This window comes from Gouania willdenowi, chromosome 9 (genome assembly GCF_900634775.1).
Source record: "Gouania willdenowi chromosome 9, fGouWil2.1, whole genome shotgun sequence".
NCBI classification, from domain to species: Eukaryota; Metazoa; Chordata; class Actinopteri; order Blenniiformes; family Gobiesocidae; genus Gouania; species Gouania willdenowi.
This window is the reverse complement of record NC_041052.1, coordinates 12,283,834-12,299,684: the sequence shown is the minus strand read 5'-3', so window position 1 is coordinate 12,299,684 and position 15,851 is coordinate 12,283,834. Positions and strand designations below refer to the sequence as shown.

The following is a 15,851-nucleotide window of genomic DNA, read 5'->3' as shown; positions in this document are numbered from 1 at the left end:
CTTTGTTGATGAAAAAAAAGTGATTGCAAAAGTTCGCTATTAAAGGTACCATGTCATGCTATTTTTCATCCATCTCCATTTGTTCTAAGAACTCTAAAAACATAGTATTTAAGGTTTATTTTCCCAAACTCACCTGTTTTCCAGAGTTTTAGCTTCTGAAAAGTCACTTTCTGAGCAATTTTACACAAACAGGCTGATTTGCGGCTTAATTATGCATATTCATGAGTGGGCGTGTCTATAGACGGGACACTGACTTCCTCCTCCCCGCATGGTGACGTGGGGCAAGAGGACAGCCCTCCTTCCACCCACTCCATAGCCGAGCTCATGCTGCTTTATAAACAGGAGACAGAGCGCGGGGGCGTGGCATTTGTCGATACATACATAGACTGTAGAAAATATAGACATAGCATTGCGCAAAGGATGCTGATCACCCTCTAACTAACGATTGAGTGAATCAATGAAAAAAACACTTTGGGCATGTGTATGAAGCCCATATAGCACTTTTATGATGTTTAAAGCACAGGAAAGATGATTTAGCTTAACATGGACCGTTTAAAGAAGCAGGACGGTCAAATTACATTGTGCCCTGTGATTTTTATGAAACCATTTTAATTGATTTCATTTTGTGCACCTTTGAATTTTATGTCGCCATTTTTTTTTATTTTGCTATGGTATGCATTACGGTCCGGAATGTGTAATTAACATACTCGCATCACATACAAGGTTTGGATTTTCCTAAATATATATATATATATATATATATATATTTTAAGCTAAAACATACATTTTCACATTTTGGTTGAGGAAAATGAAAGGCTTACAGAAAATCCTTTAAATTACAGGATAATACATCTATCTATTCAGTAGCTCACTTAAAGTATAGCTTGACCTGTGATGTCTAAATGTGATTATTCCAGGTCTGGAAGACAGCTGAGTGAAGTTTTTGTGCAGCTTCCATCCAGGAAGGAACTTCCAGAATATTATGAGCTGATCAGAAAACCTGTGGACTTCAAAAAAATCAAGGTACGTCGCTCCCAGAGCATGATGCGTTTTATTTGCCTGAGACTGTCAGACAGGGTCTTATTTAGCTGCTTGATTACCAATTTAGTTGTCAGATATTCAAGTTGTATAGTGGTACAATGTTGCCTTGCTAACGATCGAGACAAATGGTATATTTTGTTCTGAATTTGTGAATGTTGTCTGATTGAAACAAGCACTTTATGTACTTGCTTGTCATTGATTGCAATATTTCTGTACCTGTTATTGTGTTTACCAGACTTGAATCAACAAGTACACGTGGAAAGACTAAGTTTCTGAGCAAGAAGAAAAGTTTTAAAGAATATTTGGTTTTGTGTGGACGGGGTCTTAATCTAACAAAAAAAAAAGGAAGCTCTCTGAAACATTACTTAATGTTTAATATGTAAGAATTAATATGTAAAACCTTGAGCTTGTAACATTTGCATTGCTTTGTATAAAAGAAGGGGTAATGTTTCATTGTGCAGCGATCTTGATGAAACAGAATTTGTTTTAACATTTGATCCAAAATTCCCATTTACAAAACTTGAAACTCAAAGAATGCCCTTTAAAGTGTTTTATTGGGATGACATAATCTTTAAAATATCATCTGTTTGCCAAACTCGCAGATGGCTGTCAGGGTTATCCTTTTGATAGCTAACCTAAAACCTTTAGTGGATGTGTTTCAATCCCCCTCTGCTTTGAACACTTCTGATAGAAGCAATTATGATAGCAGAAAGAAGTGACTGTTCTCCCTCAGCTAACACAAATACCAGACATTTTTAGATTTTACAAATTGCTAATTACTGAGCCCTTTAGTTGCACGTCAGTCAAAACGTCAATAATACATACATGCAAATCAGTCACCTTTCGGCAAAATTTGCTATTTTTAACTTAAAATAGGTCATTTACGTGAATTGTATGAATCTGGTGAGGTTTTTTTTGGGGGGGGGGGGTTAAATCGTGTTGGTTATAATTGGACTTGGTGCTGCTGTTTGTCAACAGGAACGTGTGAGAAACCACAAGTACAGAAGCGTCGGCGACTTGGAAAAGGATGTGATGCTCCTCTGTCAGAACGCTCAGACCTTTAACTTGGAAGGTTCTCAGGTCTGTACCTGTCATTCAACTTTGTTTTTGTGTGTGGCCCTGTGCGATGAAGGCATTATATCAAAGCAGAGCAAAAGCTTCAGATTTATTTTTATACATTTAGGGACTTTTTTTTAAAATGACTACTGTTTCAAATGTTACTGAAAATGTGATTATAAATAAAGAAAAAAAACAACAAAGTTTATGTGATAAAAGTAAAAATGCACAGCACAGGTTTTTGGGAAATAAACGCCAAATCCCCTTCAAACATAAATCTTAGCCTGTTTCTCATAGTGATGCACGATATTATTGGCCCGTTATTGATATCAGCTTTAAAATTAGTTATCTGATATTAGCCATCCTGCCGGTATATCGGTTGGATATACTGGCTTCCTTCCTTGATTAATCCATTGACATCATATATGTACATATAAATATTTCCTCAAATATAGCTCTGACACAGAAAGCTTGGATCTTATAAAAATGCTATATTTACCACACATTTAAGTAGGTAAGTGGGTAGTAACTGTTTTTAGTAGCATAGCCCGCTAGTGTCTTCTTTGTTTAGTTTAAAAACAATAGTCATGAACGAATATGACATGTTTTACATAATAAAGTAAATTAAGGTTTATTTCTTATTTTGCACAAGCAATGATCATTTTCAGCTTCATCTCATGTCAGTGGGCCAACATGATAAAGAGTTAAAACTACTTCCAAATGTTAATTCCGCAACAGAAACTAGAGGATCGTTGCAATTAGGGGTGAGGGGAAAAATATCGGTATCGACATCAGTTATCTTCCAAATGAGCTGCAAAATATCTGCATATTGGATATTGGCTAAAAAATCCAATATTGTGGATCACTTCCTTAATCTTGCTTGCAGAATGATGCTGATTTCAGAGGGACTAATCAGGAGTCAGCGAGGATTAAGTTTTCCTTCTGTGTTATTTTTTAAAAAGTGTTCAAGACATGATGAAAGCTGATTATGTAATATCAACATGTGTAATATTCACTGAAGGTAGTAGAGTGAGTTTAACTTTCCCTTGAGCAACATGTGAGAGATGACTCACTGGGACTGCTGAGGTGAAGACAATGTTTTCCATAAAAGTGATGAAAAGCCCACACTCAGCTCCTGCTGCCCAGCAAGCGCTGAGTGTCGTAAACGCTAAGACTTGGGATGTTTACTGGTAGGAAATAAGAAGTCTCTTTTACATGAAATGTTAACATTAAAGAAGAAAAAGATGAGCTTTTTATCCGAAATATCGTATCACTATGGAGTCTTTTTTTCTTGATCTTGCTTTATGCTCCTTAAAGATACTTGCGGCCTATCCTACTTTAATTATTTTTTTAATTACTATTTTTGTATTTGAGTGTTAATCATCATGTCATTTTTACAACATCTAAGCATTCTGTGTCAGAGCTATATATGAGGAAAAAAATGTATCCGTTTGGGAAAATCTGTAAATTTAGTGAATAATTCTGAGATTGTTGAGTGCTTATTACTGCCTTTGATTTTCAATCACTCCTGCAGTCTGCTCATCACACACACAAAATGGCAGCGCTTAATCACACCTCTGCACAGGCGATGAGGCATCTACGTATATGACGTCTGTGGGTTGATTAAGGGCGCAAAGCCTGTTATTTTATCCGTTAAATGTATCTGAGGAATGGCCGATGTCTGAAACGTAATTTTAAAGCTGATGCTGATAACATGCATATAATATCAGACATCACTAATTCAAATCAAACCTTTAAATCACAAGTTTCCAGTATATTTTTGGAGTTTCTGAAGGTGGATTTGTGTTGTTGTTTTTTTACTCTGCATACTTTATCTACCTTTTTTTTTATTTTTTTTTTTATGAGGAATTACTTACAGTTTCTCTAGAGTCACTTTACTAAACAGACCCACATAAACAACAACACATTGTACACCAGTCTTGTACAGTGAATTTACATACTTTTCTGCAGCTTCTGCAAAGCTTTATATTCATACACTTGGCTCTTCCAGAAGCCTTGGCACGTTTGCCATGTTTGCTTCACCCCGTCCTCTCAGGCTGTGAACATGAACAAACTGTCTTAGACTACATTATCTTCCACCGCCTGCCACTCATTCTATTTAGTAAACACTGACACCACAGACTATGTCTATATCAGAGTCTGACAAGGATCAAGCATTGCTGTTGTTGAAAAGAAAAAAAAGTGCCCAGAATATTAAAAAATAAATGTGTTTATGTTGGTAATGCCCTAGTGTGGTACACACTTATAAAAAGTATCTTGTTATCTGGCCTTCTCTATGACGACACCCAGTTTAGATTCGTCTAGCACAGGCTGGACATGAGCTTTGGTTATCAAACTTGAACACTTCATGTTTTAATCAATTTTGCAGATGTTTGGACTTCATTTTACCTCTCATTTAAAAAGTGTCCTATCTCCTAGCTCAGTGGTGCTTGTACTTTTTCCAGTGATGCAACTCCAGTGTAATCTCTGCTTTGGATTAGGAGCATAGCCAAAACAAAGAGCAATTGATTAGCAAGAAAAATAAAAACAGCTTTGTTTTTATTGTATGTTAAGATAAACAATGTAACTGGAACCACAACAAAATTGTCCATAACTAATTGTCATCTGACAATTTATATTACCTACTGAAGCCGTTTTCCCCTTTAACAATATGTGAGAAGCACCATTGTGGAGAGCCTTTTTTCCTTTTTTCATGATGAATTTCTAGCAGCGACAGCATTGTGTAATAATGCTGTCTAATGATTACAATCATTTGAGGACCAAATGGAATCACTTGTGTTGTATTTTATTACTGCACTTGTTTTCTCCCTCTTTGGCACGTATTACTTTAATATTGCAAAACAATATGGATCAAAGCTCCTAAGTTAGTGTATGGAAGATGTGACCTGGGCCAATAGGTTTGTATTCTGTACTTGGTATTAACTGCATCAGTAAAAGGTGGATCAACAGAACATTGACATTTTTTACTTTTTCCGCACAGATTTACGAGGACTCAATTGTGCTCCAGTCAGTTTTCAAGAGTGCCAGACAGAAGATTGCCAATGATGAAGAAAGTGAGGATGAGAGTGATGAAGATGATGATGATGACGACGATGATGATGACGACGATGAATCCGAGGCCGAAGGTACGACATTAGAAATGCTTAAAAGGTGTAATATTAAACCGCTTCTTGGGTTTTACCTTTGCATTCACCCAACTGTGAGTAGAGTAAGCTAACCTCAGCTAAGCTAACGGTGTCACTAACAATAGCAAATACATATTACAATGAGATTCTAATTTTCTGTTTCCATTCCTGCATCATTTCTGTTTCAGTTTACCCATTTCTGCTTCTTTTTTTGTTTCATCGGTTTTCCATAATTAGATGTCATTACTGATTACTCCCTGTTAAACTTCTCAAAATCATCCTTAAACATGCTTAATACAGGTAATTGAGTTAACTATATCAATGAAAAGTCAATGTATCACACAAAAAAGTGTGAACCAATGGAATAGTTTCGATGAAAACTTGAAAAGTATTACATGTCTGCAGATATTCAAAATCCATTATAAGAGAAGTGTTTTGGAGAAATAATTTAACTGTGGTAACACCGTAACTAAAGCATATTTATTAATCTTGTAATTCTATTCATCAGATGTGCAAAAAGAACATCTAGTTCAAATGAAAAGCAAGATTATGTAGCGTATTTGCAACACCGGCTAGACATTTAGCCACCCATTTAATGTGGAAAAATATTTTGGAAAGTGATATTGGCCCAAAACATGTGGGTGAGAGTTTAGTCTGTGTCATGTTGCCATTTCTAGAACTTTATTGATCCCTTAAGAAGGCTGCCTCAGGGAAATTAAATTTCCAGCAGCATTAAAAATGCAGCAAACAAGGTTGAAATAATTTATAAATACAGAATATGGATAATATGCAAAAACAGAATATAAAGAAAGGAGGTAATGTCTGGCATTTTGTGTGAGATTTAACATTTCTGTTTTTTTGCTACACATTCAAAGCATAAATTGAATGAATTCATAGCTATGATTCAACCACCCGTTAGAATATGATGTGATATTATTCCAATACATGCATGTGTGTCAAGAAATTGCCATTTTTGTTTTAGGAGGTGAAATCGTTGTTTGACCATGGAACAATAGAAAATCTGAGGCACTGTTTACTGCAAGAAAAAATTAACATTTAATCCGTCATACAAGCTATATAAGCTAATTCAGAGGCTGGAATAACCCAACATTTGTGTTTTCAGACTGTTGAAGGAATCCAGAGGAGATAGAGAAAAGCCAGGCACATTCAAGGATAAGATTATCAAACAATAATTGGCTGCAGCCTCAGTCTAAATGTATACATTTACTGTATTTAATCCTTATTATTATTACAGCCTGTCACATATCTGACAGCTCCTTTTGCACGAATGGTGAGATGAGCTGTAGTAAAACATTTAAGGTTAAAACATTAAAGTATGAGCATTCACTGATTGTTTTCTGCTTTGTCTCATTTCCTACTTGTGTTTTTTTAACAGCCAAGTCTGTGCGGGTGAAGATTAAACTGAGCAGGGAGGCCCGGGGTCACAGCAAAGGCAAGAAGAGACAAAGCCGAGGCAAGGCTAAGCCTGTGGTCAGCGACGACGACACCGATGATGACCAGGACGACAACGTGAGTCATTCTGATGTCTTCTACTATTGCTAATATGGACAAATGTGTCATCATAAGCATCAAATAAAAAATAATGTCATGATAATGGATGTTCGCTCATCTGCAAAACAGAGTAAGTATTTTAAAAAGTCAGCCATGTCCTATTAGCATAAACATTTTATAATCGAACGCCCCCATCTACCGCTTGCTCTTTATAAGAGGAAAATGATGAATCGAGATATTTCCTCGTCAGTATCTGAGTTTGTGTTTTGTCTTAAGTTGGGAAAGCAGTGGAATAATTTAGTTAGGCCTAAATACGGTTTTAAAAAACAACATACCACCTACCAGGGTTGGGGTTATTTATAATTGTAATTGTGTAATTGATAATTAATTAAAATTGTGGTGTGATTATGATTGTAATTGTAATTTTAAAAATGTGTTGCTGTTGTAATCATAATTGAGTTGTAATTGACTTTAGATATTTGACCTTGTAATTGTAATTGCAATGAAAATTCTATAAAAATTGTCAGCTATTATTTAACGCAAAACTGGGGATATATCATTATAATACAATTACAATTAATATATAATGATTAAAAAGTATTCCAAATCAAGCTTTCCCACATTTTACCATTTAAAAAACATTATACTGACACATAAAAGGCTCAGACACCCACACCAAAAATATTAAAAACCTATATTTTCATTGATTAGGAAGCCTAACAAGGTAACCAATAGATTGGAAAGAAATTAGATGATAGAAATTTGTTTTTAGTATATTTTACAGCTGATTTAGGACCCGCTATCATAAGAGATGCTAACAGGAAGCTAACACAAGAGGAAGGTCAACTTTTATTAGGTTATTTATTTCAGAATCAGATTAATTGTAGTTGAACTTAAATAATTGAGAATGTACTTGTAATTGACTTTCTGAGGATAAAAGATAATTGTAATTGGGAAAAATGCTTGTCACTGTAATCATAATTGAATTGTAATTTAATATGTATAATTGAAAATGTAATTTTAACTGAAAAATGTAAATGACCCAAACCCTGATATCTACATTAAATCACAGTTCTACATCCCTTACTGTTGTAAACTCTTACAGAACCCAAACTTCAAAAATTATGAACTCATCGGGTTTATCATCTGATTAAACTATTGCATTTGGTCTGGGATCATTGTGATGCTGTGTATATTATATTCAAATTAGTGTAAAATGAGAGCAGCAAACAACAGGGGGGCATTAAGAGAATGTCAATGCAAATTAACTCATATGTAACAAAAACATCCAGAGAGCGCAGGATTACTATTGCAACAACACATCATCAGTAGGGTAAAACTAACCTGTCTCACGACGGTCTAAACCCAGCTCATATATCTGCTCTTTGTCAGATATTGGCATTTATCTTGATCAATGATCCTGATCATGGTACTATGATTATTTACACTTTAAAGGCTTGGAAGAATTTTCTCTTACCATTAATAACAATACAGTGTGTTCAAATGCATGGGCAGCCCCATTTATTTTTCTGAAATGGAGATGAAATGCACATTACGGATCGGGATGCTACTTGGTGGGCTAATTGATTAAGCAACCAGACATTACTCAGTCAAAATTTATGGGATTTTTTCTTTCTAGAAGTGATCCAGAAGTAAGATCGTTCTTTGTTTAGAATTCTGTCAAAATCTGTTAAACAAATAAATAAAACCTTGTTCCTTGTTAAGTATATTGCCATCTAAGCCACACCCCTGGAGGAGTTTTTGTCATTGAAAAACACTCTTTTGATGATATTTCTGATTCCCTAATGTCTAAGACCAAGGATTAATGCCTGCAGCTACCCCTCTGATATTTCAGCTCCCCAGCATCCGTCCCTCCTTATAACACCATGATCCGTCATGGATTTTTCACACTAAGCAACCAAAAAGTCTCTATATTTCTTAGGCTTTCGCATGTTTTATTCACCATAAAACTCAATGGGATCGAATGCATCTGACACCATAGCTCAATATGTAAACACCCGTTTCAGCAAGCACCTAACAATCAATCTTTATTATTTTAGTTCAAGATTATGTATCTCAAAGGGATTCACTTATGAAATCAGCATACAAAAATCATGTAAAAATATTTATTATTGTTGCACAGAAGAAAACATGAATAGTTTAACATTTATCAGTTCTGTTAGTGGCCAAGTCTTCTCCAATCCATGTGGAAATGTTGAGAGCTGCTGCTGAAGTTGCCAAGATCCACAAATGAGGAAAAATGCTTGTGAAGCTTCCCAGGAGTTTTTGGCCAAAATCCAAGAGCTCATTCAAGTGATTCAAGAGGTCAGAGGATCTGTACCCTCTGAAAACCTCCTGTTACTTTTCTTGTTAATGTGGGAGGTTGGTAATATAATTGGGACCTAGGTCAAATGTTGTTTTTATAATGCGTATATCATGCATACATTTTACTGATTTTTCCCAAAAATGTTGGTGACTTTGAAGTTTATTTCCTGTTCCAAGAAAAACAGTAGCTGATGATTCCTTGCAAGTTTGAATTGTGCAACATGAACCAAACATAAAAACACCAGTAAGTCTACCTCCGTTATGATTGAAGAGGTCAGATGTAGTTGTGTTTTTTCTACTATAAGCAAAGAGTTTTCCAACAGTTCTTTGACATGTGATGCTTTGGTTATCTGTTATGTATGACGTAGATCAAAGAACGCCAACTTTTCTCACAGTGAGGGCCACAAAAATGAAATGAATCAACTTCATGTAAGCATTTAATATACTGACCTATGTGAGCATTTATTCAGAAAAGAACAAATCATTTTGTTGTCACTTTTGTTTTTGGAATTATGTTGTATATGTTTTTACATCATTTTGTGTGCTTTTGTTGTTTTTTTTATTATTATATTTTTTGGAGTCTATTGTAGTGTTCTTTTGACATTTTGTGCATTTCTGTTGTTTTTATATTTTTTTTGAGTAATTTTTGTTGTCGCTTGGTACATTTAAGGAGTAGTTTTGTGTTGGCATGTTGTGTGTTTTTGTTTTCCTTGTGTGTGTTTTTGGAGTCATTTTTTTATTTTCTGTTGTGTATGTATTTTCAGTCACTTTGTACATTTTTGGGGTCGTTTTGTGTTAGCGCATTGTGTGGTTTTGGGCTCCTGTTTCTGTTGTCTGTATTTTAAAGTCATTTTGCGTGTTTTTTTTTTTTTTTTTGCTGTCACTTTGAATATTTTTGGGATAGGTTTGTGTGGCATGTTGTGTGTTTTTGTTGTCCTTGTGTGTGTTTTTGGAGTCATTCGTTATTTTCTATTGTTTCTGTGTATTTTACAGTCATTTTGTGTATTTTTGCTGTCGCTTTCAATATTTTTGGAGCCATTCTTTGTTGGCATGTTGTGTTTTTGTTGTCCTTGTGTGTGTTTTGGAGTCAATTCTTATTTTTATTGTCATTCTATGTATTTTGAATGTCATTTTATGGGTCTTTTTTTTTTTTTGTATATGTGACCAATGACTTCTGTTGGTGCCCCCCTACAGGCAATCAGTTGTCAATCTCTGCTATACATATTTAAGTCACACCTGGCCTTCACTGACAGCTCTGCCATGCTGTGTGTTTACTGTGACATATATAAGATCCATTGGCAGGTTTAAACACGGTCTAAGCTCCACACACTAGCCCCAGGCTTCAATACGCTGTGATCACGCTGTCACACCAGCTGATGTCAGCTCCTCATGGATTTCATTGTTCAGCATCCATTCATGGTTCACTCCACACATAGCAGGTGCAGGGACTGTGTGATTGCAGTTACTCGCTGCTGTAGTTAGTGGGTGGCTGCTCTGGCTAATCAAAGGAACTTGGAGGGCTGCTCAACAAACCAGCGGAGTTCTCTTTACTTATTTGAGATTTGAGTCACCAAGGCGGTTGAAAACCTACGATATCGTTATCAGGTTCCTGATAGTTTCATTACGTTACATACTTTAATATTTTCTGACAGGATGAGGGCAGGAAACAAATAGCAGTGAAAGGATGCTAATGTGAAGCAGAGAAAATAAGCACTTTTTCAAAGACTGCAAACTATGACTGACCAGCAGCTAGCAACTCCAAAGCGTATTCATACTTGAGGCTGTAGCTGCTGACAAGTCTGACAAGAGGTTGCGGACAGACTCACTCTGATGTCTGTTATCTCTCAGAAAAGAAGACGAGAGACTGCGCCTCCAATCTGAGTGTGACCCTTCTTGGCCTGTGTGGGAAAATCTTTGGCAGCGTGGTAAAAAAGGAGGCTGTGCTTTGCTTGTCGAAAGAGAGATTAAAGAGGAATGTTGAGGATTTTGTCCCAGCTGTAACAAAAAAAAGGATCAGATTCTCAGCCTTTCCTGTAGTTCATGAAGGGGACATGACAGTTTGCCATGCAGTTTTTTTGTTATTTTTTTGCATGAATCCTCAGAGATCTTTATTGAGATCACATCAGAGCCCAGGCACTGAGAAGCATGATTGAGAGCTGTGTCATTGAGCGGTGAGTAGATGAGTACTCCTGGATGTCTCGGAGCGTGACGGCTGTCTCTGATCTTATAAATAGTGGCCGCTTCAATTTATGCAGCTGTGCAGGATGTGAGTGAAATGCTGAAAAGCCACTTTTAATTCTGAGCTCCTAAATCATCCTTACATTGATAGAAAGGCTCCCAGAACTGGTGAAGGAACACATCACTTAGTTTGATAACATCAGCTTAAAAGTTTTTGTTTACTAGATAAAGTTGGAGAGTTTGTAGTTCACATTTTAGGTAGACATTACGGTCAATAAGCGAGCCAAGGAGAAGTCAAAAACATTGATTATTTCTAATAAAAAAATTTGTTTTATTAAAGAATTTCAGTATTCACAGAAAAAAGTAACTAATTTTGTTTTTCCCTTCAGGCTGTCTTTTTTTATTTACAGCTTTCACCTTCAACAAACTAACTCAACTTTTTTCAGTAAATTTAAATGAAATTGATCTTGAACTTCAACCATTCTCGCCGTTTGGCACAAGTGTTGATTTTTCCTTTGCAGCTCAGTAGCAAACGGTGCACTGCCTGGAAATGTGGATGCCTGGTTTAGCCAAAAGATTTCAGCGTCTATTGTTTGGAACTGGAAACCAGCCTCGTTGCCAACGTTTCTTCTTCAAGTATTGACTATATTTTAAAAACTCTGCTTCCTCTTTACTAAAGATATGGTGATGTTAAAACGTCACAAGAGGTATCGTAGAGGGTACGAGTGGTTTCGATCTACTACTTTTTTTCTTTTTTTTTTAACTCTCAGTGAGTTGAAAAATAATAAAGTAAGTATGTTAAGAGTTAAAGTCAAATCACAGTTTTATTATTTTTCCAACGGCAATTTTGGGGGTATTTTCTTATTTTCCTTAAAATAACGTATTATTGCGAGCTGTTCGAGTCCGATATGTAACAATGACCTGAAATGTAAAAAGACCTGAATTGTTTAAAGTAATAAAACCCAAAATCTTGCAACTGGTCAAGATGCTGAGCCCAAAAGGTTAAAACATTTTACCTCATATATATTGTGTATATATTTACACATACATATTTGTGTATGCTACTGCTCTCTACATTGAAGCAAAAAGCCCAGTCAATCATAAATTATTGACTCTCTCTATGATGTAATAATATTATTTTATATTGTTTTTGGCTCAACATCTTGTTACATTATTGACCTGTTTTAACATTTTGGGGTCAGCACTTTTGTTACATTATTTACCAGTTATTACATTTTGGGTTTTATTTAAAAATATTTTTAACAATTCGGATCATGTTATATTTCAGTTCGTTGTTATATATCAGGCTCTAATATGAGCCCATTATCGTCTATTGCAGGGATGGGCAACACTATCACAGTGGGGGGGGGGGGGGCACAAAAATGTGATTGTATCTGATCCGAGGGCCCCATTATCATCATTATTATTATTTTTGGCTTTGTAATTGTAATGAACTTTCTGAGGATACAAAAATAACTGGAGTTGAATTGTACTTTGAAAAAATGCTGTGACTGTAATCTAATTTATTTGTAATTGAAAACGTAATTGTAACTGAAGTGTTTCATTGATCCCAACCCTGGTCTGGTCTATCGTATCGTATCGTGAACTCATTGTATCGTCCCACCGCTAGTATTTGCTGAAACGCTTTCCTTGCCCGTGCTGTCACACTCAGAGTTGAAGGAAAGGTTGAGCCTGTCAGCTGATAATAATAATAATAATAATAATGCATCAGTTTTATATAGCGCTTTATCATAGACACTCAAAGTCGCTTTACAGAATTAAGGCATTATTCTTTCACTCCACACTTAGTGGTGGTAAACTACTATTGTAGCCACAGCTGCCCTGGGGCAGACTGACGGAAGCGAGGCTGCCATAGTGCGCCATCGGCCCCTCCGACCACCACCAACACTCACTCACACACTACATTCATACTAGGCAATGTAGGTGAAGTGCCTTGCCCAAGGGTACAATGACAGATACCACTGGGTGACTGCCACCCCACCGTGGCACCTGGAATTCTCAGTGGTCTCCCATCCAACTACTAACCAGGCCCAGACCTGCTTAGCTTCCGAGATCTAACGGGATCGGGCAATGACAGGCTGTTATGGCCACTGATGTGTTTCTGATCATCAGAGAGAAGTTTTTTTCTCACTCAGTCCGACCCCACTATTTTCTTCTTTAAAACCTGCACTCTCTCTAAAATGGGCTGCAAACATTACGGCAGAGATCACAGGGGAAGAGCCTCAGACCTGCTCCTATCAGAACATTATCACTGACTTGAAGAATAATCTGTGTGGTTCACAGTGACATCTGTGAGTTCTTCTTCTGTTGTGCATTCCTAACATTCTCCCTCTCTCTTCAGGACGACTCAGACAAGAGCAAAAGTGATGATGAATGAGGAAGAGGAGACCAATGACCAGAACATCGTTTATCACACAGACTTTTACCCATTGCTTGTTGTGGAGCTCAATTTCACTTCATTCATCTTCTGTGCATCGTTCCGTTTCCCCCACAAGCTTTCTAATGTATTACTAATAATCAACAAACTACAGCAATAGCAATCAGCTGTTTTTATGAATTTTTGTAGTATATTTTTTACCTTTGTGCTTTAAACAACAGCACACAGAATTCTGATTGGAGCAGATACTTTGGTTATAGATTAGTTTTTGCTGTATTTGTACTCGTTTGCTTGCACTAATTGAAATATCAACATTTTAAATGTGACCTCAAAACAACAACACATGTATATAACTAAAGAGTGTCAACAATGGGTAGAAGCAAATGTTCATTTCTTGCAGTGCCACATGTTTAACAGTACGAGGTGTAGCGAAACCGCGCCCATCAGCAGCATCTGTCTAATCAAATAGTCACCGCACTTGTTTTTACTTCTGTGGAATGTTCAAATGTGTTCACACTATTCATTTTATGAAATTTAAAAACAATATAAACTAGAAGATTGACTTGTTGTTTAGTGCAGTCAAACTAAAGCTTCCAATGAATGAAGTAATGAACCTTAATCTAAAAGAGCAGAACTTTATTTTAATTACTACAGTTAAGTTAAAAAACTCATTAGTAGCAGATCAGCTCACGTCTTTTTTTTTTTTTTGGGGGGGTGGAGGGACTTTCTTTTTGTGTGAGGGGAATATTTACCTAAATTTGTATTTGAAAGTGCATTAGAACTAAAAGTGAATCCCATTATTGCACGTAATTTTGACTCACCAAAACTGTTTCCAAAATAATCTACACACATAAACCACACAACACATATACGTATTTGCATGGGATTAAAGCCAGGATTATTATTCGATACTAAAGTTGAATTGCATTACATGCAATGCTTATGCAGTAATTATATTTCCTTTTTTTTATTATTCTTTTGGTTTGTTTTAGAAAGCCTAAAACAAAATGTATGCTTTGAGCTTTGTTTTGCCATATTTGCATCTGTCCATGGATGATTAATGTGAGCAAGTGTCTACGAAATATTATCAGATGCGTTGCTCTGAATCACAGTGTGAAGCATATATTTGTTCAATATCCCGAAACAGAAAACATGGTTTGACGTGCATGTCACAAGAAAAACTAGTACAAAACAGTCGATAGCAGAACACAATGAAATGTTCACTGCTTTGTTTTTTTAAAATGTTTTTTTTTCCTGAAAAATATATCCAGCTGGTATTTTTGTAATGCTATTTTTGGTGTGCTTTATGTAATCTCTCCTTTCATGCTTTGAAAAAAAAAAAAAATGTGTGTGATCTTTGTTGTACTGGCTTCGTCATGTACTAAAACTAATGTTTTATCAGAGAAACGATGGTAGGAATAGTAGCATCTGAACATATGGGTTGGTATAGCTGGTAAACAACAGAAGAAGAAAAGTTTGTTTTTTAAAAAAACATTAGTTTCACTTTAATGTTTCATCTATTCAGTTTGGAGTGAGCTGTTAGTGTCCCATGAATTGCTTTGTTCAAATGTTATTTCATGCATGAGCCTTTTTCGGTGCAAAGACTGCTTTTTACGGACATATCATTTTTCGTTTTGTGTAATATGTGCTTTTGCCGACCTTTTTCAGAAGTGTGACTTAATCTTTGCTTTCTTTGCACAGTCAGTGTCTTTGTGGTTGTATCTCATAGCCCTGGACGAATAAAAATCACAGATTTTTTTTCGCACAAAAAAAAGTTTCATTTTTCACCTTTTGTTGCATTTAAAAATCAAACTGTGTCGAGGGGTGAACGAGGACTGGAGAGTAAGCTTGACTGTGGTCGGTCAGTGTGTTGTCATGGTAATCTTTTCTAAAGTCCCCCAAGCATCAGGTTAGATTTTATTTTCTATGATGAAAAACTTATAAATTTATCAATTAGATTATATCTGTGCTCAATAATACTTTGCAGGACTTTCTTTTTCTATTTGACTTTTTTCTCTCTTTGCGTTTTGTGCAAATAACTTCTGAGATAAATATGTATAGCTATCCAGCCTCAATGAACTAATTATCTAGAGAATTAAGTCAATAAAAAGGCATGTAGGCTGTGCATACAGTATATCAATGGTGGAGAATTTCTGTGATTTTGCAGCACTCTAAGAATGAATCAGTTAATATGA

The 15,851-nt window shown here is 35.9% G+C and overlaps 1 protein-coding gene and 1 pseudogene across 3 annotated transcripts in view; one reads left to right on the top strand and one right to left on the bottom strand.

Annotated features, from left to right (window-relative positions):
• smarca2 (SWI/SNF related BAF chromatin remodeling complex subunit ATPase 2) overlaps positions 1-15,424 on the top strand; it is a 63,002-nt gene extending 47,578 nt beyond the window's left edge. For 2 of the 3 annotated variants that reach the window (XM_028456806.1, XM_028456805.1), the window contains exons 30-34: positions 918-1,023; positions 2,020-2,121; positions 5,099-5,243; positions 6,640-6,773; positions 13,621-13,656. In XM_028456806.1, coding sequence (XP_028312607.1) covers positions 918-1,023; positions 2,020-2,121; positions 5,099-5,243; positions 6,640-6,773; positions 13,621-13,656 — 523 coding nt within the window. Of the gene's footprint in view, positions 1-917; positions 1,024-2,019; positions 2,122-5,098; positions 5,244-6,639; positions 6,774-13,620 lie in introns of all 3 variants that reach the window. The other variant, XM_028456804.1, reaches the window with a different exon arrangement.
• LOC114470477 (uncharacterized) lies at positions 13,257-13,374 on the bottom strand (annotated as a pseudogene).
• Positions 15,425-15,851: the final 427 nt, after the last annotated feature.